The sequence below is a fragment of the Drosophila suzukii genome, chromosome 3 (assembly GCF_043229965.1).
Source record: "Drosophila suzukii chromosome 3, CBGP_Dsuzu_IsoJpt1.0, whole genome shotgun sequence".
Lineage (NCBI taxonomy): Eukaryota > Metazoa > Arthropoda > Insecta > Diptera > Drosophilidae > Drosophila > Drosophila suzukii.
Genome location: NC_092082.1, coordinates 24,346,550 through 24,372,673, shown reverse-complemented (window position 1 = coordinate 24,372,673; position 26,124 = coordinate 24,346,550). Strand labels below are relative to the sequence as shown.

The following is a 26,124-nucleotide window of genomic DNA, read 5'->3' as shown; positions in this document are numbered from 1 at the left end:
AAAGCAGTGTATTTAAATCTTTCATAACTATTAAGATTAAGCCCCAAACCATTCCACGCATGTCATATTAACGTCAAGGTAATACCATTAACTTCTGAAAATTTATAAAAAATTCATTCGTTCAATTTGTATTCATTTAATGTTTAAAAAACATTTATTTATTTTGAAGCTTAAACGGTTTTAAAATTTTGAGCTTTAGATTTTTTATTCTGCTTCAAGAAATAATAACATTGACAATTAATACCCAATAGAATGTATTGAATACATATGTACAATTTACATATATTACAATTTGAAGAAAACAATGAAGAGAGGCGACATTTCCAAAAGATCTGTTTCACTAATCCTTTTTTTTAATGAAAATTGGTCAACAAATTAAAATATTCAAAGGAAACATTCTTTTCTTTATAAAAATTAATCAAACAACTAAATTCAAAGTTGTTAGCTCACACAAGCTTGTACCCAAACAAAACCATTCATTGATCACTTTAATCCAGTCAGCAGCATTTCGTGTGTATTTGTTTATATATTTTCACTTGAAGCATAATTTGAAAGAGGGCTACAAATGATTTTAATGGGCATACAAATGCTTTAAACGAGCTTATAAGATATAATCATAGATGCGGTTTACTTTTTCTGCGAGTCCTTGCCGTCGCCCTTTTTGTCCTTGTCCTTGTTAAGCGAACCGACAGCATCGCGCACTGCCTCCGACTGGGGATCAACCCCTGGCAGGTTCTCCAGCACGCTCTGCAAGAAGGCCGGGTCGCCAATCACCTCCGAGTAGTCCTCGTCCACGTCCATGGGGGCATTGGCCTCGTCGGTCTTTGGGCGCTTCGCTTGCTGGGTGACGGTGTCGTCGGGGGCATCCTGCATGGACATCTGCATGGCAAAGGCGATCTGTTCCTCCTCAGTCATGTTAGCAAAGTCCGGCAAGTTGTCCTCGGGTGTTTCGGTGGACAGGGCCAAGGCGCGCTGCAGCATGGCCTCTTCGGAGTTGGCCTCGGTGTCTGCTCCGGCACTCTCCACGTTGCCAGGACCGGATCCCGAGCCACCGCTTCCTCCGCCCGCATCTCCGCCAGTCGGTGCAGCTCCTTCTGGATTGGCGCGACGCTGCTCGCTCTCTTGGCGCTGGCGCTGCTCCTCCATTGAGACGCGCAAGGCGAGAGCCAGTTCGGGGTCCTCGTTAGGATCTACACCGAATTCGAAGACATTGCCGCCCAGGCCAGCTCCGCCCAAGCCGTCCTCTCCCAGGATAATGGGTGACGAGAGCAGGGCATCCGACAAGGCGGATCCACGAGGCACACTGACCAAATGAGACCCAGTGCCGTCTTTGCCGTTCAGTGCATTTATGAATGCGGTTAGGGTCTCATTGTTGTTGCCATGATCGCCAAAACTAACGATGTCCACATTGACCTTCTCCTTCTTGAGGCGCTTGGCCTGCTTTACCAAGTCACCCTCCTCATGATTTATGGGCGATCCCACGAAGACCACGATGCGCATCTTGTGGTTCTTTCCTTGGCGATGCTTCAGCACCAAGTGAGCGATTCGAATTCCGGTCAAGAGGTTTATTTCGCCCTTTGGCTGGATCAGATGCATCTTAGAGAAAATGCGGCCCACATCGCTGGTGAGGGTAGCCAGCACTTCCACGGTGCTGGGAGGTAAGCAAAACAGACAATGAGGGTTTGGGAAAAGCAGCAGGCATTACCATACTCACTTAGACAAAGTCATCAGGCCAACATTGTTCTCTGGATTCGATCGCAGCTTGGTGAGACAGACCAGGTTGATGCCATCTTTCTGCACGTTCAGACGGGTTGGAAAATAGTCTCCGTTGCGCTGGTAGTCGCTGTTATCAAAGCTGGAAAAACACGAATTATGAGTGCCAGTAGGCGCGCCATCGCGGTCAATGCGGGAAAACTGGCTAAATCTTTTCGTATTGTCCAAAAAACAATATTTTACCATATCATAGTACTCTCCAGAACCATTTTCGTATTTTTGCTTGTCACTTTGCCACTGAACTGTAATTTCCCAGGGTTGCCAGATTGTTAAGCCTGTGCTATCGAAAATAAAATTCAGTTTTGTATGACCGTTGTACGCTTTTTTGTTCCATTCCATTTCATTTTAAAAACGCCATATATATTTTTGTAATTATTATTATAAAATATTATTATATTATTATTCCCACAATTTAACTTTAACAATTTGCGATGCCCAAGTCCATTGACACCTTACAGCACGTTTAGCGAAATTTTCATTTACTTTACACAGGCCCTTCAATAGGCGAAATGGTGTATTTTTATTTAAATGTGTAGAGAAGTACAAATTAATGTTTATATTATATATGTATATAAAAAAAATAAAAATTTGAGTTACAGTGACTTGAACACCACATTTCCTTAGGATTATGTGCCCAAAATCCCCCCGTGGATCCGCTCAACGTATACGAGATATTATATGATGAAGGTGTGATTTAGTTTGTTATAATAAGAGATTCTATAATTCAAAACATTAACAGAAGCAACAAAGTTAAAACAAAGATTATTATGTACATTATTTCGGCGATGAAGATTACACTGAATCCAATCATTAGGCTCATAATGCCACCAGTTAAAGCTGGAAATAAGAAGTAGAACTATTAAATTATTAATTAAAGGAAGAGGGAATCCCCGTTCAGCAGCTTCAAAAACGACCCTTTTTTTATCCAATTTTGTTTGTTATCAAAAAATGTGTGGACAAGTATGAATTAGACAAAAATATAAATTTTTTCATTCCGTTAAAGGGGAATTCACCTTGAAAGTAAATAGTATAATACCCATATATTCAGTTGGTCCGGTATACGATGTTCTCACGCTGCTTCTAAAATAATTGTCGGTGTGAAAGAAATTTACTACGGCCAAGTTTTTCCGAATGTAATCACTGGACAAGTTCTTCAAGTAAGTGCTTTGATCATTTACTTTTTTATGGCTTAATGGTGTGGTAAAAGCATCGGGAAAAAATATTAAGTCGTGGCAGCTGGTTAGGCAAAGCTCTTTGCACTGCGAGGTCCTTACGTCGAAAATCTGCGATTCTGCACTATTCAGACATTCAAAATTAATCACATCGCATATGGAAGCGTTTGGATGAACTAGGGGCAAGTAATAGGGAATGCAATTACAGACTCTTAGAAAAAACAAAGATTCGCATTCAGCTTCACAATTTCTGCGCGTATAATAGCGATAAAACAGTAGTTCCTGTTCGTCGCTAAAAATACATTGACGCTTCGTCCTATGAATATTCCTTATAGTGGGTAGCGCCTCAAAGCTCCTAGCTATAATACGAAAACTTGTTTGATGGCCAATCATCACAGGTAATCCCGACTCCTTCATGCGGGGCTGGTCAATGGGATTATACAGAAGTACCTTGAAAATTATGTATAAATTAGCTGACCAAAATGTGTTCAATATTACAGACTTTAAAGCCCTGACCATTTGTGGAAGAGCAAAAATAATCGTTTACATGACCATTGAGAATAATTTGCAAACCCATTGCAGTGCCAACTCCAACTGCCGGACGGGGATAATAACTAGACGGCAATCTCTGTGGATAGCCAGAAATCGGATCCCAGTCTACAGCGATGTCTGCAAACCTATCCGACGAAGTGTAGTCCCGAATATAAGGTGATCTTAAGAAAATAAAATTAAATTAAATTCTTTTTTTTTTTCTTTTTTGAAAAAACTAACTTGAATTTGTAAAGATAATATGGATGTAAGAAGTTGAATATGCAGCACAAGCCTTCATCAACAAATATTTCCCTGAAGATGTCGGTGCAAGGAATTTGCTGTTGATGGAATGTACAGGACACTATTAGATCCGCGCACTTCTCAGAAACGTTTAATATAAAGTTTTGAAATGTTTCATTTCTATGCCGAATATCTGTATATTGCGAGTAATTTGTTTCCTTATAACAGGTCTTTTGGAGCATAGCAAATCCAAGGGATCCGCTGGAAATTATAAAATTAATCGTTAAATTAATTTATTAATTATAGACTCTAACTAAACTTACGGCGCCAAGTGCTCTACTTTCGATTTCTTAGCCTGGTTCATATTGCAGACCGTTATTGCCGGGAACGGAATTTTATCAATGGGAGTCATTGTAGAACTAACTGTTAAACAAATTCCATGTTTTGAAAGTAATAAAACTAAAATCAAGACTTAGACATTTACTTCCAATAATCACTGGCGTGCTGTCCCATATGTTATAAATTCCAACTGCCAAGTTTACGGCCACAAAAACAACTAATCCGAAAATTATCATAAAGTAAGGTTTTATCCACCACGGTAAAGAATTATCGCTGATCAGGTATTTAAGCACTTCCATTGATGTATTTCGTAGGAACCTGTTCTTTCCTGTTTGGCCTAAGCTCCATATTTTCCTATGTATTTTTTGCATATTTTTTTGTCTTAAGTCCACGTAACTTGTATGTTCTGAAAGAGCTTCCCAAATACTGGTAACATATTTGATTTCGGATTTTGATTTAGAGTAGGTTATAAAACGTCCCCCATTTTAAGTGTCATTAACCGAATAAAACTTAACTTTACCTGCCGTTCTTGTTGTTGCGTCATTAGCAAGAGTAATTAAATGAATCCATAATTACATCCCCTCGCCCATTAATTAAAGTAAGGCGCTGGGTGGTAATCAATTTCTTCTATTAGTAAATTGCTTTTATAAACTTATAGAAATGTATCCTAATCATTTGTAATAACGTATTTTAACGTTTAGTTTATTCAGGAATACAATTTTAACGGATTCTAATTTATTTGGTATAGAATAAAACGGATTGAACTTAGCGCTCGGTTTAATTTGTTTCCGTTCCATTCCATTCTGTTCCCTTAAAAATAAATATCAAAACATTTCTAACTTTTAACGGTTTGTTTGCGTGCGATTTCAACTGTCGATAACTTTGGTCACACTGCGAAAAAAAATTGTGAATGTGATCCAAGGTGCATAAAACGACAAAGTAAAAAATTGTAAGTGTTCTAGGCATTAAAATAGCTTAGTTTTTTGGCATTCACAGTGTCGTTGAGCCAGCAGGTAATGTAAATCAGATTGTAATCGGTGATGGATGCGTTTGGTTTGATATCCGAGAAGACAGCTCCAGACGTACTTCTATAGGAATCCGCAAACATACACACATATGCACATACTTACATTGCATATTCCTCTGATGCGATGCTACGCCAATAACTTGAACGCAAAACTGTTCTCGCCTGCAATTCATGTGATTTTCACTATACAACTCTAAGAAATAGTATATAACTTTGATATAAGGAGTGCGCAGGCTGCATTTCCTCATACCAGCGTACTTACGCAGTTGTGTTGTGTTTGTAGGTATGTGCAATCGGGGTGTAAGATTGCGAACGCTCGAGACTGGAGGACACATTTCCTTGACTAACCCCAGTGGCAATCGCTAACGTTTCGCTTTTCCTTTCAGGTCATCGTCCAGACTTGTCAGTGATTCGTAAACCCAAAAGCCTTTTGCATTCGTCTAAGCAAAATGAGTGCCGTCGCCAGCAGCGATCCAGCCATCAGTGGCATGGCCCTTGGTCGGAGCCAGACCATCTGCCGCTATTACGTGCGCGGAATCTGCCGCTTCGGGGAACTCTGCCGCTTCTCCCACGACCTGACTCGCGGTCATCCGGAGTGCGAGCAGCAGGTGGCCACCGATGTGCTCCCGAAGCCCAGTACCAGCAGTAGCAGCAGCAGCCACTTCGCCAGCACCTCCAGACAGCCACGGAACTGGGCTAACGCGCCAGTGTTTGTGCCCAGTCAGAAGCGTACTCCTGCCCAGGAACAGATTGAGGAGGCCACTGTGGGGCCAGAGGCGCAGACGGAGGCGGATGGTGAAGCGGCCTACGCCGCTTACCAGCCCGCCATCTCCTGGGCCGAAGTGGTGGGTGGTCCTTCATCTCTGAACACCAAAGTGGACTACGCCAACATGAATCCCGCTTCGCTGGAGGAAGTCTGCCCGTACGAGAGCCCCTGCGCCTGGAGCGAACTCTGCCCTTACCGCATTCACATGGAGCTATGCGAAATGTGCGACCAATATTGCCTACATCCAACGGATCAAGCCCAACGCAAGAATCACAACCGCGAGTGCCTGCAGCAGCACGAACAGGCCATGGAGCTGTCCTTCGCCATCGCCAGATCCAAGGACAAGACGTGCGGCATCTGCTTTGACACGATCATGGAGAAGGCGGGCAGGGAAAAGCGTTTCGGCATCCTTCCCAACTGCAACCACATATTCTGCTTGGAGTGCATTCGCACATGGCGCCAGGCCAAACAGTTTGAGCATAAAATAACGCGGTAAGTGAGATTAACCAGGGCTAGAGTAATTCGCTAGGTTCACGGTTTTTTATATATTTGAAAAGTTTACCATATGTGATCCATTTGGTATATTTTTAAATTGTATAAAATCTTAATTCAAAGGACCCGACTAAAAAGATCGCCGAATGCAAATTATAGATGGTGAAGAAGCGTCATATAAAATAGTTTTGTCGTACTTTTTTTAACTTTTTGAACAAAGTGCATGCATTTAACTATCAGGCAACTCCGAAAACTGCACAGGATTCGGTTCGATATTCAGTTTCAACCTTTTTTATTTTATATCTGCAGAGCTTGTCCCGAATGTCGCGTGTGCTCGGACTTTGTGTGCCCCAGTGCGTTTTGGGTGGAGACCAAGGAGGAAAAGGACAAATTGCTCAATGATTACCGCGCCGCCTTGGGAGCGAAGGACTGCAAATACTTCAAAAAAGGCGAAGGCAAATGCCCCTTTGGTAACAAGTGCTTCTACAAGCACGCCCTGCCCAATGGCGATATCATCGATGTGGGATTGCCGAAGCGCACTAGAAAGTTACAGAGCCAGAATGAAATAATCGACTTACTGGATGTAAGTACAAAATTCACTAACAAACAAAACAATCTTGCTTGGTTTCTTTCAAACCAATCACAAAAACAATTCTGGTTCTTTTACCAAAATAATTTTAATAGGTAAATGAATCGGAAATATTTGGCTATGATCTATGATATTAACGAGATGTTTATAGAAATGGTCACACCCTCACATTTAATCGTTAAATTAGGATGTCACTTAAATAATATTCCATATTTTTTAGATCTATCTATGGGAATATGTAGATCGGCGTGACTATCACTGGCTGGAGATATTTTCAAGTGATTTAAGCGAAAGTTCCGATTTCTCGGATGATGAATAGGCTTTTGGAGCAGAAGGAAACAAAAAAAGGAACAACAGCCCAAAAGCATACAAATTTGGATAGACAGTCCGAGAAATAAGTAACCAATATTCAAACGATATATATAAATGATACTGAACCAAATATCGAATGCGAAATTAAACAAAAAAAATGTATTTGGGTACCAAATTTAGGTTACATAATATTTATTCTCCACTTAATGCAACGAAATTTACAGCAACTTTTCCGTACTTGTATTAAATTAAATTATATTTAATACCATAAACAAGTGGTTCAACTTAAACCTAAAGGAACATTGATATATCATTAAATATGAATACACAAGTTTAGAGATAAACAAACAGTAAACAGTACATTTTGAGAATAGGTGATATAAAATGTGTAAACTATGCCTTTCAGACTGAATTGTAAAGATAAAAATACATACATTCTTTAATCGGTTTTCTACTCATTTTTTGAAGTTTAACAACTACAACTAAGTGAAACGCACATAGCAAACGACAACGGCACGTCTATCTGGATAAATGCAAGCATTCAACCTCGAATGAGTCAGTGTATCATAACCGAGCAGAAACTATTCCCTTTCGTCGATAAATGAAATTTTTGTTATTGTTATGAGCCTTTGTGTTAGAGTATTACTGTTGCATACCTATAATTCAGTATATTTGTAATCGTTGGCCACAAGCGTAATACCCAAACCACTACAAATATGATATGTATAACATCTATATTGTATATTGATTTTAAGTATATACTTTCGAAATGTACCTCTTTAAAATGTTTTGTTTTTACTGATACGAATGTAATGTGTTGTCCATTAGCAAAGCAACAATTAATAAACTAAGGGAATTAACATATAGACCCAACATGTTCAAAATCCAAAACCTAAAATCAATGTAACAATTACTTGAAAAATCTCAATAATTGCATAGGATCGGGTTCGGCGATTCGAATCCATTTGTATGTGATTCATAGTTGACAAACAAAAAATATCTTATGAATAATTGGTAATAAGTAAATAGTTTTAAAAACATGAAAATGGTCGTTGAAATATGATATAGAATGAACAGTTCAGTTTAACAAATACATGCTACCGTAAAAGCTGAAACGCAATGCCTTTGTTCTATTCTTATTTTCTGTCAATGTCATTTAACACAAGGAACACATATGAAGGACCCTCGTAGGAAATAGTTGGTTAAAAGGTTAGCCTCATCGCATAACAATGAGGAATCGTAATTTTAGTTAAGTATAATAATTATAACTTTCTGTGAAATTATGAGTTTTTCCAAAAAGATTTCCAAAATAGCTGAACCTATCCAGAAGTGATATATTTCTTTAATTTTTGAACTGGATTACAAATAAATTATTAAACGGAATAAACTCGTAAATCAAAATGCTTTTTTGAAGTTACTAACTAATAATTGTAAGAACATTCGGGGACCGTTCCAAAAAATTATAAATATCTTTTAAAACGGATTTATAACACGAGCCTTGAATCGAATACTAATTGTGCCATTTCCCATTTTTAAAATTGTTCAAAACAAAAAATAACCAATCTGGCTGAAGTTGTACCTAGATTAGATTAAAAATAAAATTTGTAACATTATGTTGATAATAAAAAGCAGGAATGAAATAAATAAAAAATAAATCTAACCTAATGCGGGCGGATAGATGAAATATTAATTTAAAACTTAAACTAATATTAAAAAAAAACTTTAACGATTTCTTGGGTCCGTTGCACAAAGGAAACACTGTTATTCATCAAAGAGGGTATACGTTTGGTAACAATTGTCTGGAAATTACATCTGAACGGACATGGATCGAATCGGTTAGTGCTCCTGATCAAGAATGTTTCAGAGGTGTCAAAGAAATTCAAAAGGGACAAATCGCGCTAAGCGATTTCTGTAGGCACATATGTCGATATCGAAAACTTTTCAAACTTGGGAGTTGAGATTATTAATAAGTTGTCCCGCTAAATTAGAGGGTTACATAGAGGTTTTCAAAATATAATACTTTTATGAGATTTTTTCTAAAATTATATTATAGATTATACTGGTCAAATCTAAGTTTGATCGGACAGATAGTTTAGGAGGTATGACAGTTCGACGTTATATTTTTCAGCTTGTTCGGCCTGATGGAACGTATTTCAACCGATTTTTTCTCGAAACTACGAGTTGAAAACTGGTGGACATGATTTCTCAAAAAATGATAAGCCGATTTCACTAGTGTGCAGCCCAAATGCTGGATAACAAAATGTTTGGTACACAGCTTACTGTAAGTCGGCTGTACAAACGTGTCGTTTACATTAAAAAAAAAAACCATTGCAAAATTATAATCTCATCGGGAGACTTGATATTTTTCAATTCTGAGTGATTCTTTGCGAAACCTATCAAAATTTTCTTTATGGTCTTAAAAAAAAAAAAAAAATCATTTTGACAGAAGCTAAGATATGGCGATGCCTTTTTTATTAAGTTTATATATAACTTTAAATTACATGGTGTAAAAAAAAATACTCCTTAATTATTATTTTTGCCAACCTTTCAGATAAAAATAACTCCCATAACAGTTTCCAAACAAATTATAGTACAAACTTAAAAAAAAAAAAATTCAATCGCGGTTTTCTGAAAACCGGCCTTTTTTTAATTTTTATACAAATTTAGAATAATGTTCTATACATAATCCTTGTTGAACCCTAAAAATGTTGTCGTGGGACCTCCATGAGTTTCCCCAGAATTAATTAAAACGCTTTTCGACCGTTCTACGCGCTACTTAAACGACGCGATTAGCTCAGAGATATTGTAGGCTTGTCTCACCAAATTTGTTTGCGAAGCAGCCCGTGAACCAAGAAAATGCAAGATATCCGATTGGGACAAATTGGGAAACTACTGTTTGTCTTGCGCTTGTAGAACTCATTTTTTTAGGATCATTGACAAGCTTATTAAAGTGAGATAAAATGAGAAAGTGGGCTAGCATTTAAAAGTAAAATCTACGGAATCATTTTTAATTGTGCTTTAAAATTGTGATCAATAGAAAAATGAAAATTTTCAAAAACCTGTGCATCAATCCGTTCAATAAAAGAAATCACAAAAAAATTAGCAATAGCGCTATTTAGAGAACTACATCCAAATTTAGAAACAAATTTTAAATCATCGTTGCGGCCTAAGAATAAAAATTAAAATTTTTTTTATTTATTCGTATGTTTACCTTTCTAGGAAAAGCACTGGTTTCGTAAATTGTTTTCCGCCGGCTTTATACGCCTAACTCTATAACTTATAATAAGTTTTTCCCTTTTCAAAGCCCACATCTTATCTTCGGACGAAATTTTAATACGTTTACGTTTTATAACGATTAAAATGTTTCAAAATATATCGATATTTTTTCTCATCCCTAATAAAATTGTTTTTGAAACAATTGGTAAATTCTTATCCACCGCACACATGTTTTACCCAAAAACGCCCTTTTTGGGGAATCCCCTTTTGGAAGCCGAGATCCTGAAAGTAAATGTAAGTAGGTGAGCCACTCACGTGCCTTAAAAGGCAGCACAGGCTTTTGAATGTGACTAACTAATCTGTTGATTCTCTTTTGCTCAGTCTTCTGCACTTGCTCCACTGTTGGAATGGTTGTGCCGGACGCCCAAAGTCACCACGTATCGAGTAAACACCCTTCGAGTTTCCGTCGATGCCTTTAGGAAAAAGGTGGTGGAGAAACTCGTGGCTCGCTACGGTCCTGAATCTCCAAGGGTCTATGGCCTGCCGAACCTACCCGAGGTGTTGTGCATCGATCCTCTGGCCGAACGGTTGATACAGACCTCTCCCGATTCAAGGCTGAAGGAGGTAATAGTGGACACGAGTTGCGGAGCTGCGTTGCTTCGAGGTGCTCACATATATGCTCCGGGCGTCCTCGCCATGGAGTCCAACGCTCAGCTGGAGGAACTTGTCAGTGTCTACGCAGATCTGACTGGAAAATGCAAACGAGGGTCGATCACCCGGTACGACAGTTCTGTGAAGATTTTCCTGGGCACGGGCAAGGTCCTGATGCAGCGCTATCAGCTTTTCAACAACTCCGACCAACCAGCCAATGGAATCGCCGTAGAAATGCAGTCCAACGTCAGCGGAGTGCCCTCGCTGGGCGATTTGAGTAACGAAGACGCACTGCTGCAGAATCTTCCCTCCATTGTGTGCGTGCGCGTCCTCGATCCGCAGCCCGGCGAATGCATCCTAGACATGTGTGCTGCCCCTGGCAACAAAACGAGCCACATAGCCGAGCTATTGGGTGACCAGGGATCCGTGGTGGCCCTGGACAACTCTGCAAGTCGCGTACGCAGCATGCTGCCGAAATTGGCTGTTTACAACAGCATTACGGCCCACGTGTTTGACTCCACCAAGACAGTGGCACCTGACCCTGCCCCCAGTGGAGAGGTCACTGGGCCTCCGTTCCCCTGCGGTAGCTTCGACCGCATCTTGTTGGACGCCCCATGCAGTGGCCTAGGCAACCGGCCCCAGCTCTCCTGCAACATCAAGAAGCCGAAGGTCCTGCAGTCGTATCCCAATATCCAGCGCAGGCTTTTCGGGCAGGCAGTGCAACTCCTGCGTCCTGGCGGCACCCTCGTATATAGCACATGTACCGTCACCGAGGAGGAATGCGAGGGCCTGGTGTCCTGGGCGCTCCGGAAGTTTCCCGAGGTGCGCCTGGTAGATGCTACACCTCGATGGGGCGGTGCAGGTCTTCCGCTTCCGGATTTGGATGCAACCAAGTCGTGTCTGCTGCAACGATTTGGACACAGTGAGGAAAATATAGACACGGTGGGCTTCTTCATAGCCAAGTTTCAGAAAGAAAGCTAAATAAATTAAACTACTGAAATCCTTCGTTTATTGGTTGTTCATACATATGTATGTATCATATCATAATATCAAGTAACAGTCACAAACTCACTCTCATAGAGAACAGTCGTGCCTTTCTATCAGCGTTACAAATCCAAAGCTTATCTTACAAACCACATACAAAAATAAAAAAACAACAATAAAAATCCAAACGGTAACTGCAAGTCCAAGAAGTGCAAGTGCCAAGCATAACCTACGATCCATAAACGTAGCAACGGAAAGATGGGGGACCCACCCGACCGGGGCCCACCAACTACCCATAGCCACAACATGGAACTACTAGAAACACCTGGCCCTAAATACATCACCATATCTAGATCAGATCCAAATCTCGATCTAAACAATGTATCACCGTTCTTGATCAAGAAGCAAATTGACTTTGCCTGCAGCGGTGAAGTAGAGGAATGTAAAAAACTCCGAAACGGAACTCTACTAATTAAAACAAAAACCAACCTCCAAGCAAAGCGATTATTCCAACTGAAAGCCTTCGCCGAGATAGCCGTCAACGTCCAACTACACAACTCTCTTAATTTTACCAAGGGAGTCATATACTCTAACGACATCAGAGGAATCGACGAAAGCATAATAAAAAGAGAACTTGCTAACCAGCTAGTCTGCGACGTGAAGAAAATAATGAAGAGACAAAACGGTACTCTTACAGAGACCGGCCTTGTTATTCTCACCTTCAACACTCTCAATCTCCCGGAATATATTATGATCGGTTACCAAAAAACTAATGTTAGGGAATACATTCCCTTGCCCCTTAGATGCAATAAATGCTTTATGTTTAACCACATCAGTAATGCATGCAGAAACAACAAACTGTGCTACAACTGCGGACAAGAATACCACTTGGACCCAAACACCAACGACAAATGCACAAGACCCGCACATTGCGTAAACTGCAAAGAAAACCAAACCTCCGATCCTCACAACTCTGTAAACAGAAGTTGCCCCATATTTAGAACACAACAGGAACTTACAGCAATTAAGACTACAAAAAAATGCGACAACAAAACTGCTCTCTCCATCTTACGGTCTCGTTACTCAGTCACCACCCCACACTCATACGCATCAATAACTAAAACTAACCAGCACACACATCCAAACTCTACACCACAACAAAACACAGGACCTCAACATCTCAAAGGACCCAACCATACCCAACCAGGACCAACTACCTCAAGGACTACCCCAACATCATACGCAGACCTCACAAACACAGATAATAACTTAGATAAACTAACCAAACCCACCAAACCACCAACGACCAACACTGTCCAAATCCTACCGCTTACCACCTCCAAACGCATGATCGCAAACCTCAAGGCTGCAGCCAAAACCACCACTAAGAAAACCAAAAAAAACTCAACTACGCCTGAGAATGCTTCTAGCGACTCATGCGATATGGAAATTAACTGAAATACCAATCACCCTTACTAACCTAGATTAATGCTTAAGATAATTCAATGGAACATAAAAGGCTACAAGAATAATTATCAAGAACTCCAAATACTCCTCAAACAATATAGCCCACATATAATTGCCCTACAAGAAACCCATATATCTCACACTGAATCCCTACCTACCCCTGTAAACTTTACACTTTTCTGCAGCCACAGTACAAATGCATTCGGAGGCACAGCACTACTGGTGCATAATTCTATCTCCCACACGCAACACCAACTGATCCCAGAGTTTGAAGCTATTGCCATTCAGATTAATTCCAAATCAAAATTTACACTTATTTCCACATACATCTCTCCCAACAAACAATTCCACATAAACAACCTCCAAAACGTCTTTTCCCCAACAAACCTACCCACTATAGTCCTAGGTGATTTTAACAGCTGGCACCCATATTGGGGTTCCCCAAGAGCCAATTCTAGGGGCAACATTGTCGCCAAATTCATAGACAGATCAGACTACGTACTGCTTAACGACAAGTCCCCAACACACTATTCCACTCACAACACATTTACACACATAGACCTCTCTCTTGCCACTGCAGACATAGCACCCGAAATAACGTGGAGAGTGATCGATGACCTTCACGGCAGCGATCATTTTCCTATCCTTATTTCTATGTTCCCAAACACTTCCTCTCATCCCTTTCTTGCCAAACCATCCTTTAATCTGAACAAAGCAGACTGGAAATTATTCTCCAACACCATCACACAACTCAGCTCCTTTACACAACTTTGTAACAGCAACGTAAATAAAGAAGCTGCACAAATTAAAAAAACACTTATACAATCTGCTCATACAGCTATTCCACAAAACACAACCTTTTCCCTTAAACACGCTGTCCCCTGGTGGAATCAAGAACTTACATTGCTAAAAAACACAAAAATCAATAAATTTAAACTCCTAAAACGAAACATAAACACAAGAAACATTTTAGAATTTAAAAAAGCAAATGCTAAATTTAGAAGAGCTATTAAAGAAGCAAAAAAAACATCACTATACAATTTTACTTCTGATATCAACCCTAACTCCGACCCCTCGAGAATGTGGGCCAACATAAAACGATTATGCGGCCTTCACCCAACAAAACATATACATGCGATATACAACACCCTTACACAAGACACTTACACTTGCCCCTCACTAATAGCCAACACCTTCGACACAAACTTCTCCGATTCCTTTATAACTAACAAACTCCTGTTAAATAACTCAATAAGCCACATTCCGTGTCAAGCAGCCAACCAAATCGAAAACGACATATCCTATATAGAAATGTTATCTGCCCTTAACTCCCTCAAAGGCTCCACCCCTGGTATGGACCGCATCTCCTATTCCATGATCAAAAACTCTCCTCCCTCCTTCAAAATCAGAATACTCAATCATTATAATAACATTCTAAACACACACATACCGCAAGCCTACAAAGTTAGTCTCGTCCTTCCTATCCTTAAACCCAAAAACCGCAAACTGATCCTAAATCCTAAAGACCTATATCCTTAAACCCATGCATAGCCAAAATATTGGACAAAATTATCGCGAAAAGGTTGTGGTTGTTTGTTTTAACGAACAAACTCATTCACAACAACCACACAGAGAGAATTATTCAAGTAATTTGTACTCAAATTGAGTATTTTTGTACTCAAAAATTCAGCATGAACGAAAATTCTCACATTGAGTGCAAAATACTCACTTTCAGTACAAAATTCTCAAAAAATTTGTACTTAAATTGAGTACGTTTTCTGCTCTTTTTTGAACATTTTTCCTCAATATGAGTACAAACTGCACTCATTTTAAGAAATAATTTAGCTTGAATTTTAGAATCGAGTATCCCCTTTTCTCAAACTGAGAAATTTCTAGCGCTCAAAATGAGGAACAAGTTCTTGATAGTGAACTTATAAATTTTTAAATGAAGAACTTTTGCACTTAAACCCGCTCCACCCATTCCCAGAAAAAAAGTAAAATATTTTTTTTCATTATATTTTGTAATACAGTTATATATATACAAACATATTATTTTTTATTTAAGTTTATGTTCCATGTTATGGGTTATGATATTATTCCCTTAGCTGTCTGGTCTAGCGAAAAGCAAAGAGGCTGAAAAGAAAACGTTATTGGTAGCAAATATTGTAAATATATATGCATATATAAATATGAAACAATAAAATTAGAATGTTATTAAATGTACATTTAAAATGCATGTATGTATGTATGTACATACATTATACATAAAAAACTAACAAAACTAGACACGTGCTTCTCGCCACTTATAATCACACATACATACATATTGATGTACACGCTTTGGCAATATTTTTGCAGTGTTTGTTTATTGTATCATTATTAAGCACATTATAAATACAGTTAAAATTAAAGAACTTACCCTCGAGGTACGGAAGGGTGGCACGAATGTCCAGTTCACTACAAAAGTTTTTTAACTTTGTGTTACGCGCACGTCTTCACATTGCTAAATCACACGGCAAATGACAGTCACACAAATGCGGCGCGTACCACTTTACACCCCATTGTGAGAAAGAGACAACCATATACGCAACGAACTAAAGGCCGCTCATCTTTCGTCTCGTTCGCAGAACTGAACTCTCTAGAACCAATTATGAGAATTATCAACTCATTTTTGAGTTTATCGATTACTCATAATGAGAATATTAATTCTCAAGTTTGAAATTGAAGAACACATTTCCTCAAACTTAGAATTTTGTGATCAATTCAAGTTATTTTTCTTAAAATGAGTGCAACTTTTCTCAACATGAGCTTTTTCCACAAATTTTGTACTTAAATTGAGTACATCCTCAAAATGAGAATACAAATTCTCAATTTAAGAACGTCATAATTTTCTCTGTGCAGTTCGGATTTAAAAGAGGTAAATCAGTTCTAGACAGTCTACTATATGTAGACCACCTAGCAACTAGATCCCTATCCTTAAAGCGCCACCTCTCTATCATCTCGTTGGATTTTTCCAAGGCTTTCGACAAAATAGGTGTCCACTCAATAATTCAACAACTCCAGGAATGGCAGCTAGGACCCCGAATCATAAACTACGTCTCGAACTTCATGAAAAACAGAAAAATTATTATCAAAAACGGCAGAAATCTATCTAACAGTTTTCCTCTCGACAATGGAATCCCACAAGGATCACCCATTTCAGTCATCCTATTCCTAATTTCCTACAATTCCCTAACAAAAATAATAGCCTTACCAAGACAAATCAAATTCACTGCTTACGCCGACGACTTCCACCTAATTATTGAACACAACAGAAGAAAAAACCCCATTGTCGACCTATCTTCCCTCTTCCAGGAAATAGGACATTGGTGTTCCGACTCGGGAGCCTCCCTATCAATCGAAAAATGCCAAAGCCTACACATATGCCGTAAACATAATTGTAAATCAGAAATCCGTACCGGCACTGTAAATATCCCAGAAACCAAGAACACAACAATCCTAGGTCTCACGCTAAACAATAGATACAACTGGTCCACCCACATAAACAAATTAAAAACCAAACTATGCAAGCCCCTGAACATCATTAAACACCTTTCCTCTCTAAAATACAATACCAACACTTCCTCGCTAATCCATATTGTAAAATCCATCCTCATATCAAAAATAGATTACTGTCTGCCCATTTACGGAAACGCTCCCAAACACCTAATAAACCGTATTAAAACTTCCCTAAACTCAGCCATCAGATCAGCGCTAGGTGCATTTAGGACAACACCAACAAACAACTTACTTATAGAAGCCAAAATAAGCACAATAGAACACAGAACAAAACTTTTAACAGGCAAACTTTCAAAAAAACTTATACACTCTTTTGACACCCCACTTAAAAAACTTACTAAAACCTCCAAAAAGAAATTCAAATATCCCAGTACAATAGACAGAATAACTAACATTTGTAAGCAACTTCACCTTCCCTTTGCACCAATCAAAAACAACTACAATAAAAAATACGACATGGAAATTATTAACAAAGCTACTAACACAACACTATCCAACTACAACAAAACCAGCACATCTCCCATAATATATAAGCAACTCTTTCAAACTCTAAAGAACACTCTGCCCAACCACCAATTCCTTTACACCGACGGCTCAATGGCCAACGGTATAATCAGCTATAGTGTATCCAGCGAAACCAATACAATCAAAACAGGACTCCTTCCCCACTACTCATCTGTTCTCTCTAGCGAGCTTATAGCCATACACGAAGCCGTCAAAATCGCGCTAAAAATACCAGGGAAACATGCTATCTGCTCAGACTCTCTCTCTGCGCTAAAGTCCCTCACCAACCCCAATAACCATTCCTACTATCCCTCAACCATCAAAAACCTGGTTTCTAACCACTTCCCTAAAATTATACTAATTTGGATCCCCAGCCACATCGGCATAACAGGGAACGAAAACGCCGATAAAGCAGCCAAAGAGGCCCACAAATACCCCCTTACCCACTCCACAAACAACAACTCTAACGACATTTCACACTTCTTGAAAAAGCACATACAATCAAAACAAGCTGACATCTACAACAATGTATCGCCTTGGTACAAACAAATTCTACAGACCTCACCGCAATCCATCTGTCAGTTACCCCCAAACACCAATAGGAAAACACAAATACTCATACACCGGATACGACTAGGACATACCAAACTGACTAATGCCCATTACATGGATAGAACACTTCCCAACACATGCCCATTCTGCCACCACTCCCCAATAGACATCCAACATATCATTATACACTGCCCTTCCTTATCCCAACCCAGATCAGAATCCTTCCAATCACTTAACCCCATCAACACCATCTCAAACCCAACCCCCGACAACATCAAAAAAATCATCACATTTCTTGAAAATGCCCAAATTAAGTTTAAAATTTAAATGTATATAAAAATGCTGTTAATCCCACACCTTAGATGAGCTGAAGGCCTTAGCTGCTAGAGCTCTTAAATTTAGTTAGCCTATAGTTTTAACTCTAAGCTAGCTTTATATAAATAAATAAATAAATAATATCAAGTAAAGCCAACTCTCTGCTTTGGAAAGGAAAACATTCTAAAATATGCTGGTAATTAAACTGTCTATGCTTTTCTCTCCTACATCTGATTATATGTTCTAGTAACAGATATACATATATTAGTTTTCTAGGTGAACCTATATTATAATTAGTAATTACTAACAATTCATTTATATCTTAATTTTACTTTGTCTCTAAGTCGGGCCACTAATCTTTGATGAAACAAACAATTTTTTGTTTAAGAATAATTAAATTAATAATAATTAATTGTCGAGATATAAGATTTGGATTTGCTAAGCAGACAGGTTGGGACTTATTAAATTATATGGTTTCAAATTTTACTCGGTAGTAATTTTGCAACTTTTAACGGTTATAAAGTGTATTTCCGTATTATTAGGTTTTCTGGCAACGGTAATACTTAACAGCTGATAAAAACAAATGTTTGTTTATGCGGCAGCAAGCAAAATAAGGATTGCATTTACTGAAACATGACAGAAAAACGGCGTTTCGTCTGCGTTAACTGCGGGCACAGTGTCAAAGAACTATTCAAGAAATACAGCAACACTCTGAAGACCACCCAATGCGTAAGTGAATCATCGAAATCAAGATTGGATTTAATTTCAATAACATTTCGCAGGATAAATGTCAGCAAACCACTGATAAATACATAGAGTTTGAGGAGTTTATCATATTAATAGATGTCCTCTTGTTGGACTCGTGCGCCTTCCGCCACATAATATACAATGGAGACTTTAAGGTGAGATTGAGATCTTTGGAAGTTAGAACGTCGATCAAACGAAGCTCTGAAATGTATGCTATTTTAGCTGTATTGGAAGGTTTCGCTGGTGGTGCTGCTCCTGGAATCCTTTGCTCTGTGTCGCCAGAAGCTTCCCGATCCTCCCAATGCCTCGTTACATGTCCATGAAAAGGGTTTCTACACATACACACTTCAAAATATGGGAGGTACTAAATCTTTGTTCTTCGATGCACAAGAGTTTTTACTGACTTTGTATTTTTTAGATTACCTCTTCATGACATTGTTGCTGCTGATAATTACAGCCACTCTCAGTGTCGATTGGATACAGAAAATGGGCCTTCGTAGGTTCACTTTAATTATCTTCAAGGTGGTGCTGATTTCCAACCTATCCAAGTTCTTCCTCCTGCCCATTTTGGTCTGGCGTAACAACACAACCGTTTTCGGCCGTAGTTTGCACCATGTCCTGGTCATGGGCCATCACGTATGCTCCCTGGTTCTCGCCTACGAGGCGGTCGGAGCCACTAGGAAGAACCTTCGATGGTGGGCTCTAACATTGGTAGTTCTGGCTTTCATCTTCAAGGAAACTGCTAGACAGTTTGTGTCACTTGTGGTGGAAGAGCATTTTGCTTAAACGAAAATGCTTAAGCAATTATGTACATATATAAGGCTGAAAATAGAAAAACAATTTCCTATGGACGATGTTATTGCCAAATAAAGAAATATTTATCTAAAAAAAATTGGGACTGATTGCGTTTTTAACGGGTTAGGAAACGCATCTTAGGGTCCTATGGTTATAGAAACATTACAGATGTTAAGTTTTAATGTAAATATTTTCTAACAACCCATGGTCTAGCACTATCTATTTAGATATGTATACAATGTTTATTGGTTATTATTTATGTACAATTCCGTTAATCTTCCAAGCCCAAACCAATTTTTCCCAAAAAATATTTTTAAAAAACAAATCTACAATCAAAAGAGCATGCTTAATTTTCACTCAAATTTTATTGATTGCTTAAGACCCAGGATAATCGAAAGGAAACATCGACATTTTAAAAACATATATAGATCTATTTTTATTGTGTCTGTTGGTTATGAAATACGTCAAATCGTGTTACATACTAAATGTCGGAAACTGCATAGAACAAATCAAATGGCAATAATTAATTAATAAATTTAAAACCAAGCAGGTCGATTCCACTTTTGATGATTAAAAGGTCGAGAAGAGTCGCTAATATGGGCCGGGGAATATTACTTCGCAATGCCATAAACATACATAAAAAAGAAATCTGAGAACGAATTGATTTCTTGTTATAGCATAGTAGATATGATGTTATGCCTCTCCTTTTGTATGAATGTACTTAAGTAATTAATGCTAATCGTAAGTCATGCTGCTCATACATATTGTTGTAATGGCAGTTTGTAGCAACGACGACACCGACGCGCAATCAGAGCGGGACGCATTCTGCATTTATATCGAAATTAGGGCGCACTATAACTAAATCAGCATCCAAAATCTACCCACGCACATCCATTTGCTACGGCTCGCGACCTTAAGTCATATTCCAGGAGGACGAAGACGAGCTAGAAGAGCAATCGTCGCTCTCAGTCGTTGCGCTACTGCCGTTGGGCTTGGGGCCCCAGATCCTCACTGTAGCGTCGTCGCTAGCGCTTGCCAGCAGGGACGGGTACACGGGGTTCCAGGACACGCAGTTGACCGTCTTGGTGTGCCCGGCCAGCTTGGCCAAGGGCTCCTCACGTTTGATGTGCCAAATGTATACGACCTTGTCCTCGCTGCCGCTGGCTACGAAGCTTTCGTTGACGCCGCCGAAGCAGGAGTGGATGGCGAAGTTGCTCTGTCGAATTCCTTGGAATCGTCGCACCAGGCACTTGTCCTCGATGTCCCAGAGATGAAGGCCCTGGTTGGAGACGTTTAGTAGAGCCAAGCGGTCGGCGGAGTTGATGCTGAAGGTCATAATGGGATGTGGCTCCCTCAAAATATCAAAGTCTGATCGCGGGCTATCAAAGTTGTACCTAAAAGGAAATAACAAAAGTTAATGTATTCCGCACGCGATATTTTAAACAGACAAACTAAAAATATTGTTTATAAGGTAATGTTGTATACCCCATGCAATATGGAAATTAAAAGACGCTTGATTATAAGCAAGTTCTACCACTAACTAATATGCAATCCCACTTACCCTCTGATACGGTAGTGATTATCGGCCGCTAAGATCGTTTTGTTGTCCGCCCGAAAGGCTATGCTGTTGACGCGCACACCCTCCCAGGAGTCCACAATGGTGCCGTTTAGGTCGCACAAGTAAAGCTGACCCTTCTGGCCGCCGCAGACGAAGCGAGCTCCATCCCGACTGAATGCGCCGCAGGCCAGACTGTCTTCCAGCGACTGCGAGAACTTTACCACCAGCTTGCCATCGTCCACGTTCCAGATGTAGAGCTCGTGGGAGTCCTCGGTGCCGCCGACGAGAATGAGCTTGGAGTCGGGACTCCAGCTAACGAAGCTCACGCTGAGCTGGGCCTGGCCGTCGAGAACGCGCCGGTGCTTGAGGGTCAGCTTGTACGGATCAACATCCCAGATAATCACAGTGGAGTCCTTGCTACCCGTTGCCAACTTGAGGCCGTCGGGCGAGAACTTGCAGAACCACACCTCGTCGCAGTGGTCGGTGAGGATCTGAATGGTCTGCATGGGAAAGCCGTCCGTGGTGCAACAGTGGTCAGTGAGCAGCGAGACCGTCTCCAGGTTCGTCTCCCACGCCATGTCGTGGCAGGGGCAGTGCTGGCTCTGCAGCTCCACGGCCTGCTGCAGCAGGGTGCGCAGACGTCGCGGGGACATCATCACCGACGGCGGCATAAAAGTCTGTAGGCGCTCCATTACCAAGGCCCGCGACAGGATGCCCTTGCCCTCCCATTTGGCGCGTTGGTAAAGGTCTTGATTGGTGGAACACATCATGTACGAGGACAGCTGGTGCACACGCGATATGTTGTGCTGCAGGGGCGTCAGCTCGCTGCGAAGGACGTGCAGGGCGTCCAGGGGATTGCCATCATCCAAATGCTCTAAATACTTTTGCTCCAGCAATATGAACTTCATTTCGGTGATCGTTGCCAATTTTCCATTATCTATTAATGGCTCCAAGTCCTGCAATGGTAGTGACATGGGAAATGAGTCGGGTTTTGAAACTTGTACAGCTGTTCAGATATGTATACCTAAGAATAAAGAAATTACCGAATGGTGAAGGGCGAAAAAATTGTATATTTTGCAAAACTTTGGCGGGCTTTTCAAGTTGATCAGATAAATACGGGCCAATTCCAACTACTGAAACTCATTTACCCACTTTTGGTTTTAAAAAAAGGGTATAAGTAGTTTTGCGAATTAAAAGTACAAACACATAAAACCAATTCTATAACAGCACATTGCAATACTTAAATTTTGATGGCGGTTCATTGCTTATACTTGGACTACATTTAAAGGGTCAACAAAATTAATGTAGCAGACTCTAAGACCCTCGGAGTACCGAGGAACCGACTTCAAAAAGGAGCTGGACTAGTTACCTTGAGGTCGGAATCTGCCTTTGACCAGTCCCCCATTAGGACATGTTCCCTAAACTTTGTGGCCGAGGGGTGTTCCAAGTAGCATCCCGACTCAACCATGAGCGTCTTGACTGACTTGTCAAGACCCACGTCGTGAAGATACTGTCCGATCAGCCGGATGATCTCCTGGTTCGACTTGTCTAGCTGGACGCCGCTGTAGCTGGTGTTCTCTCGATTGTTCTCGCCATCTACAATGCGACTGCTGCTGCCGTTGTTGTTGACGGCGAATCCATTGTGTTTAGAGTCGTGTCCATTGGTGGCTGCGCTGCTGCCAGAGGGATTCTCATCTCCGATACCGACGCTGTCCTCGCCACTGCCGGCGCCCTCGCGGGCCACGTTCTCGGCGCTGCCGCCGGAATTGAGGGCGGAACCCTCCAGTGGCCTGGAGCAGGAACCGCTCGACGTAGATGTGGTGCTCTGCATGTTTGCCTCGGACCCAAGTGTATTGCTAGTGTCCCGTGGTCTCTTGTTGCTTTCTGTCGATTTTCTCTGCACTTTGCTGGGACTTCCCGATGCTTCCGTGCTCGGCCCTGTCGAAGTGGAGGAGTTCAATTGGTGCTGTAACTGCTGGGCCGCTCGCGACGTGGATGCCGCATCTATTGACCCTGCGGCAGCGGAAACGGAAACGGCGGATGTGGACGTGGAGCCTGAGCCTCCTGAGCGACGACCCTTTTTGCGCGGCGGCTGGTCCTCGGATGAGGCACCAGTTGCAGCAGCCTTTTTGTTGTTTCTATCAATTTTGAGTCCTTTGCGAACGCGGCAGCAACAAGCAGGCTCTGCCAACGGCTCAGCCTCTCTCCCGGACCCGAATCCCGATCCCGAGCAAGTGCCTCCAACCTGGACCGTGCCTGATGGCCTAGGCGGCCTGAGTCGACAATTGCACAAGGGGTGTCAGAGTGATTGTGGCTCCGTTTCTGGCAGTGATAGCACTCGCTGATAGCAGTTCGATCTACGACCTGCGGAGAAGGTATAACACATTATATTCCAGCTACTTTGTAAGAGTGCAGTTCGTAATCTTCGTATTGATTGGTACACCAAAATAACGCATAACACTTATGGAACCCCACTGTTATTTTTAGGTTTGATCTATGTACATATAAAATGCAGTTTGTAATCTACCCTTTGATTACGAACCTAAAAATATTACTACCCAAAAAACTTAAATGCAACCCATTGAGTTCCCTAATCGCCCACTAAAATCAATCAATACACAATCCAAGGGTATTTGCATTCGGCTTTTTTACTTCCTACACATTACATTTGTAGGTACATATATACGTATGTACAATGTACATGCATTTTACTTACATATGTACATCCCTAGATGTTGGCTGCACAGTCGCGGACAAAAATGTTGGCACTTGTAAACCCAGAAGCAATTTGAAAAGGCTAAAATATTATTTACAGTTTAGTATGCTTTTACACAACTATTAATTAACTATTCTCGTCTTGTCTTTGAATTGGGACAGCAGAATATACACACATATTTATTAACGTGTCGCTTTTGAAGGAAAGTAAAACTAGCTGTATATTTTTCGATGGTCTGTTGACGAAAACGGGTTCACCCACACCACTAGGAAAATGCACCCCCATATCATATACCTCAAACAATGGCCTTTATTATAGAAAAGAACGCAATTACGATTTCCCTTTTTTTATCCCAAATTGATTTAAAAATATGTATAATTTAGGAGCCAAAAATAAATAATTACAATAACAACAAACTAGGAACAAGAATGAGTAACCCAATTTTAAAATGAGCCGAGATTTACTACGTCGTTAACGATAACAGCAAAAGTTTAAAGATAAGCGTATTTTGGGGTACTTCAGGAAAAGTAGAAGAATCTTAATTAGCCAATACTTCCGCCCCCGACTGTGGGAGCTCGTATTAATCAGCTTTGCTTTGTTTTCGGTACAAAGGAATGAGAAAATACATCTATTTACATACACGCACACATTGTTTTCCTCGCTTTCTTTTCAAAATGTCTGGTCCAAGACTTGGTTACCAAGGATTTAAAAAACAGTTAGTCACTCTAGTTAATTTGTGCATCCACTCAGCTGGCTAAGGTTCGCTAATACACTCCACTTTCCATTGCATTTCTCTTTTGGCCTTCCAGGTGCATCGTAATAATCGTGGAGGTATAGGTGTACAAACATACAAGCTCCCACAGATGCAACCTTTCCCATTGTTTATGCTTCTAAATCAGGCCATCTTAAAGGCCAATCCCGAGTTATATTCATCCCGAGACGTTGGGCACACACCGTAAAACAAATTCTTAATTGACGGGCTTGCAATTAAAAAACAAAGGCGAACTGACACAATATACATACAAATCTGATGATGAAACGCACTTATATGCTGCACTTAGTGGGACCACTCGAAAATACCAAACCAATTCGTTATTCGATAAAATACTAACAATTTTCATTTCGAGTGACCGTTTGCTTCGCTTGTTTAAATTTTAATTTTAATGGCAAAAAACTTTATAATGTTTAAATTCCTTTTTTATAATAGTACTTGCATTGCATACTGCCTTGTCCGTGATCATTTGTGATTCGGCTATTTTTAAATACTGCCCTGACCAGCTGCAACGAATAGAATTTAAATAAATTTCGGGATGATTTGTTATTTTTTTATAATAAACTAAAATAAAAATTGTATTTCAATTATAGACCCCTGAAAATAATAGGAAGGGGAAAACAAAATAAGTGATACAAATTTTATTAGAGTATTTATAAAAAATAATAAACAACTTGCAGTGTGTTACTCGTCCAAAAACAATTATTTAAGAAAAGGGCTACTAGTTATTTTGAAAAATGCAATTTTTTACCCTTTTCAAACTTAACGTTTTAAAAATTAAAATAAGAATGTATGGTTCTGTAATTAATTACGAAATTAAGGAATGATCCAAATGCTCAGGGATACACTTTATAAGTCTTAAGCAAAAAAGTACCCTTTTCAAAAAAAGCATGGATTAAACTTCTTCGTTTTTACCAATACAAAATTTAACACCAAAAATTATTTTATTTGACCACCAAAATTACGGTAAAAAAGAAAGATATAAACTCATAATTTACGATTTAGATGGATCTATCTAGCTACCAACTGATTAAAAGTACACGTTGTA

At 40.0% G+C, this 26,124-nt stretch overlaps 6 protein-coding genes and 1 long non-coding RNA gene across 13 annotated transcripts; 3 read left to right on the top strand and 4 right to left on the bottom strand.

Annotated features, from left to right (window-relative positions):
- Nucleotides 1-506: 506 nt before the first annotated feature.
- On the bottom strand, nucleotides 507-17,691 carry Rpn10 (regulatory particle non-ATPase 10). The gene is made up of 4 exons (XM_070996920.1): nucleotides 17,688-17,691; nucleotides 1,957-2,002; nucleotides 1,715-1,855; nucleotides 507-1,651 (listed from the first exon to the last, which is right to left on the bottom strand). Exons 2-4 carry the CDS (start codon nucleotides 1,980-1,982, stop codon nucleotides 628-630), a joined length of 1,191 nt encoding a protein of 396 aa, XP_070853021.1. The 5' UTR covers nucleotides 1,983-2,002; nucleotides 17,688-17,691; the 3' UTR covers nucleotides 507-627.
- On the bottom strand, nucleotides 2,498-4,471 carry ppk5 (pickpocket 5). The gene is made up of 6 exons (XM_065864376.2): nucleotides 4,201-4,471; nucleotides 4,040-4,139; nucleotides 3,717-3,977; nucleotides 3,448-3,658; nucleotides 2,810-3,395; nucleotides 2,498-2,610 (listed from the first exon to the last, which is right to left on the bottom strand). Exons 1-6 carry the CDS (start codon nucleotides 4,424-4,426, stop codon nucleotides 2,498-2,500), a joined length of 1,497 nt encoding a protein of 498 aa, XP_065720448.2. The 5' UTR covers nucleotides 4,427-4,471.
- On the top strand, nucleotides 4,881-8,361 carry Mkrn1 (Makorin 1). Of its 2 annotated transcripts, none has more exons than XM_017070518.4 (4): nucleotides 4,881-5,004; nucleotides 5,469-6,340; nucleotides 6,650-6,923; nucleotides 7,150-8,361. In XM_017070518.4, exons 2-4 carry the CDS (start codon nucleotides 5,532-5,534, stop codon nucleotides 7,246-7,248), a joined length of 1,182 nt encoding a protein of 393 aa, XP_016926007.3. In that variant the 5' UTR covers nucleotides 4,881-5,004; nucleotides 5,469-5,531; the 3' UTR covers nucleotides 7,249-8,361. The 2 variants fall into 2 exon arrangements, with proteins under 2 accessions (XP_016926007.3, XP_065720447.1); XM_065864375.2 differs by having other exon boundaries at nucleotides 4,930-5,068.
- On the top strand, nucleotides 10,605-12,108 carry LOC108006889 (tRNA (cytosine(72)-C(5))-methyltransferase NSUN6). 2 transcript variants are annotated; one of them, XM_017070473.4, is made up of 2 exons: nucleotides 10,605-10,751; nucleotides 10,839-12,108. In XM_017070473.4, the coding sequence occupies exons 1-2, from the start codon at nucleotides 10,686-10,688 to the stop codon at nucleotides 12,087-12,089; spliced, it is 1,317 nt and encodes a 438-aa protein (XP_016925962.4). In that variant the 5' UTR covers nucleotides 10,605-10,685; the 3' UTR covers nucleotides 12,090-12,108. The 2 variants fall into 2 exon arrangements, with proteins under 2 accessions (XP_016925962.4, XP_070852154.1); XM_070996053.1 differs by having other exon boundaries at nucleotides 10,651-10,759.
- LOC139352959 (uncharacterized) lies at nucleotides 15,560-16,068 on the bottom strand. The gene is made up of 2 exons (XR_011604021.1): nucleotides 15,979-16,068; nucleotides 15,560-15,692 (listed from the first exon to the last, which is right to left on the bottom strand). It is a non-coding gene; the product is annotated as an uncharacterized lncRNA (long non-coding RNA).
- Nucleotides 17,692-18,969: 1,278 nt separating the features above from the next.
- Arv1 (ACAT-related protein required for viability 1) lies at nucleotides 18,970-20,678 on the top strand. Its single transcript, XM_065864667.2, has 4 exons — nucleotides 18,970-19,217; nucleotides 19,271-19,390; nucleotides 19,458-19,596; nucleotides 19,654-20,678. The coding sequence occupies exons 1-4, from the start codon at nucleotides 19,122-19,124 to the stop codon at nucleotides 20,019-20,021; spliced, it is 723 nt and encodes a 240-aa protein (XP_065720739.2). The 5' UTR covers nucleotides 18,970-19,121; the 3' UTR covers nucleotides 20,022-20,678.
- LOC108006916 (WD repeat-containing protein 26 homolog) lies at nucleotides 20,441-25,423 on the bottom strand. 5 transcript variants are annotated; one of them, XM_017070516.4, is made up of 4 exons: nucleotides 25,328-25,423; nucleotides 22,958-23,952; nucleotides 21,592-22,544; nucleotides 20,441-21,424 (listed from the first exon to the last, which is right to left on the bottom strand). In XM_017070516.4, the coding sequence occupies exons 2-4, from the start codon at nucleotides 23,417-23,419 to the stop codon at nucleotides 20,944-20,946; spliced, it is 1,896 nt and encodes a 631-aa protein (XP_016926005.3). In that variant the 5' UTR covers nucleotides 23,420-23,952; nucleotides 25,328-25,423; the 3' UTR covers nucleotides 20,441-20,943. The 5 variants fall into 5 exon arrangements, with proteins under 5 accessions (XP_016926005.3, XP_065720734.1, XP_065720735.1 ...); XM_065864662.2 differs by having other exon boundaries at nucleotides 25,259-25,371; XM_065864663.2 differs by lacking the exon at nucleotides 25,328-25,423 and adding an exon at nucleotides 24,945-25,235.
- Between the last annotated feature and the right edge of the window lie 701 nt (nucleotides 25,424-26,124).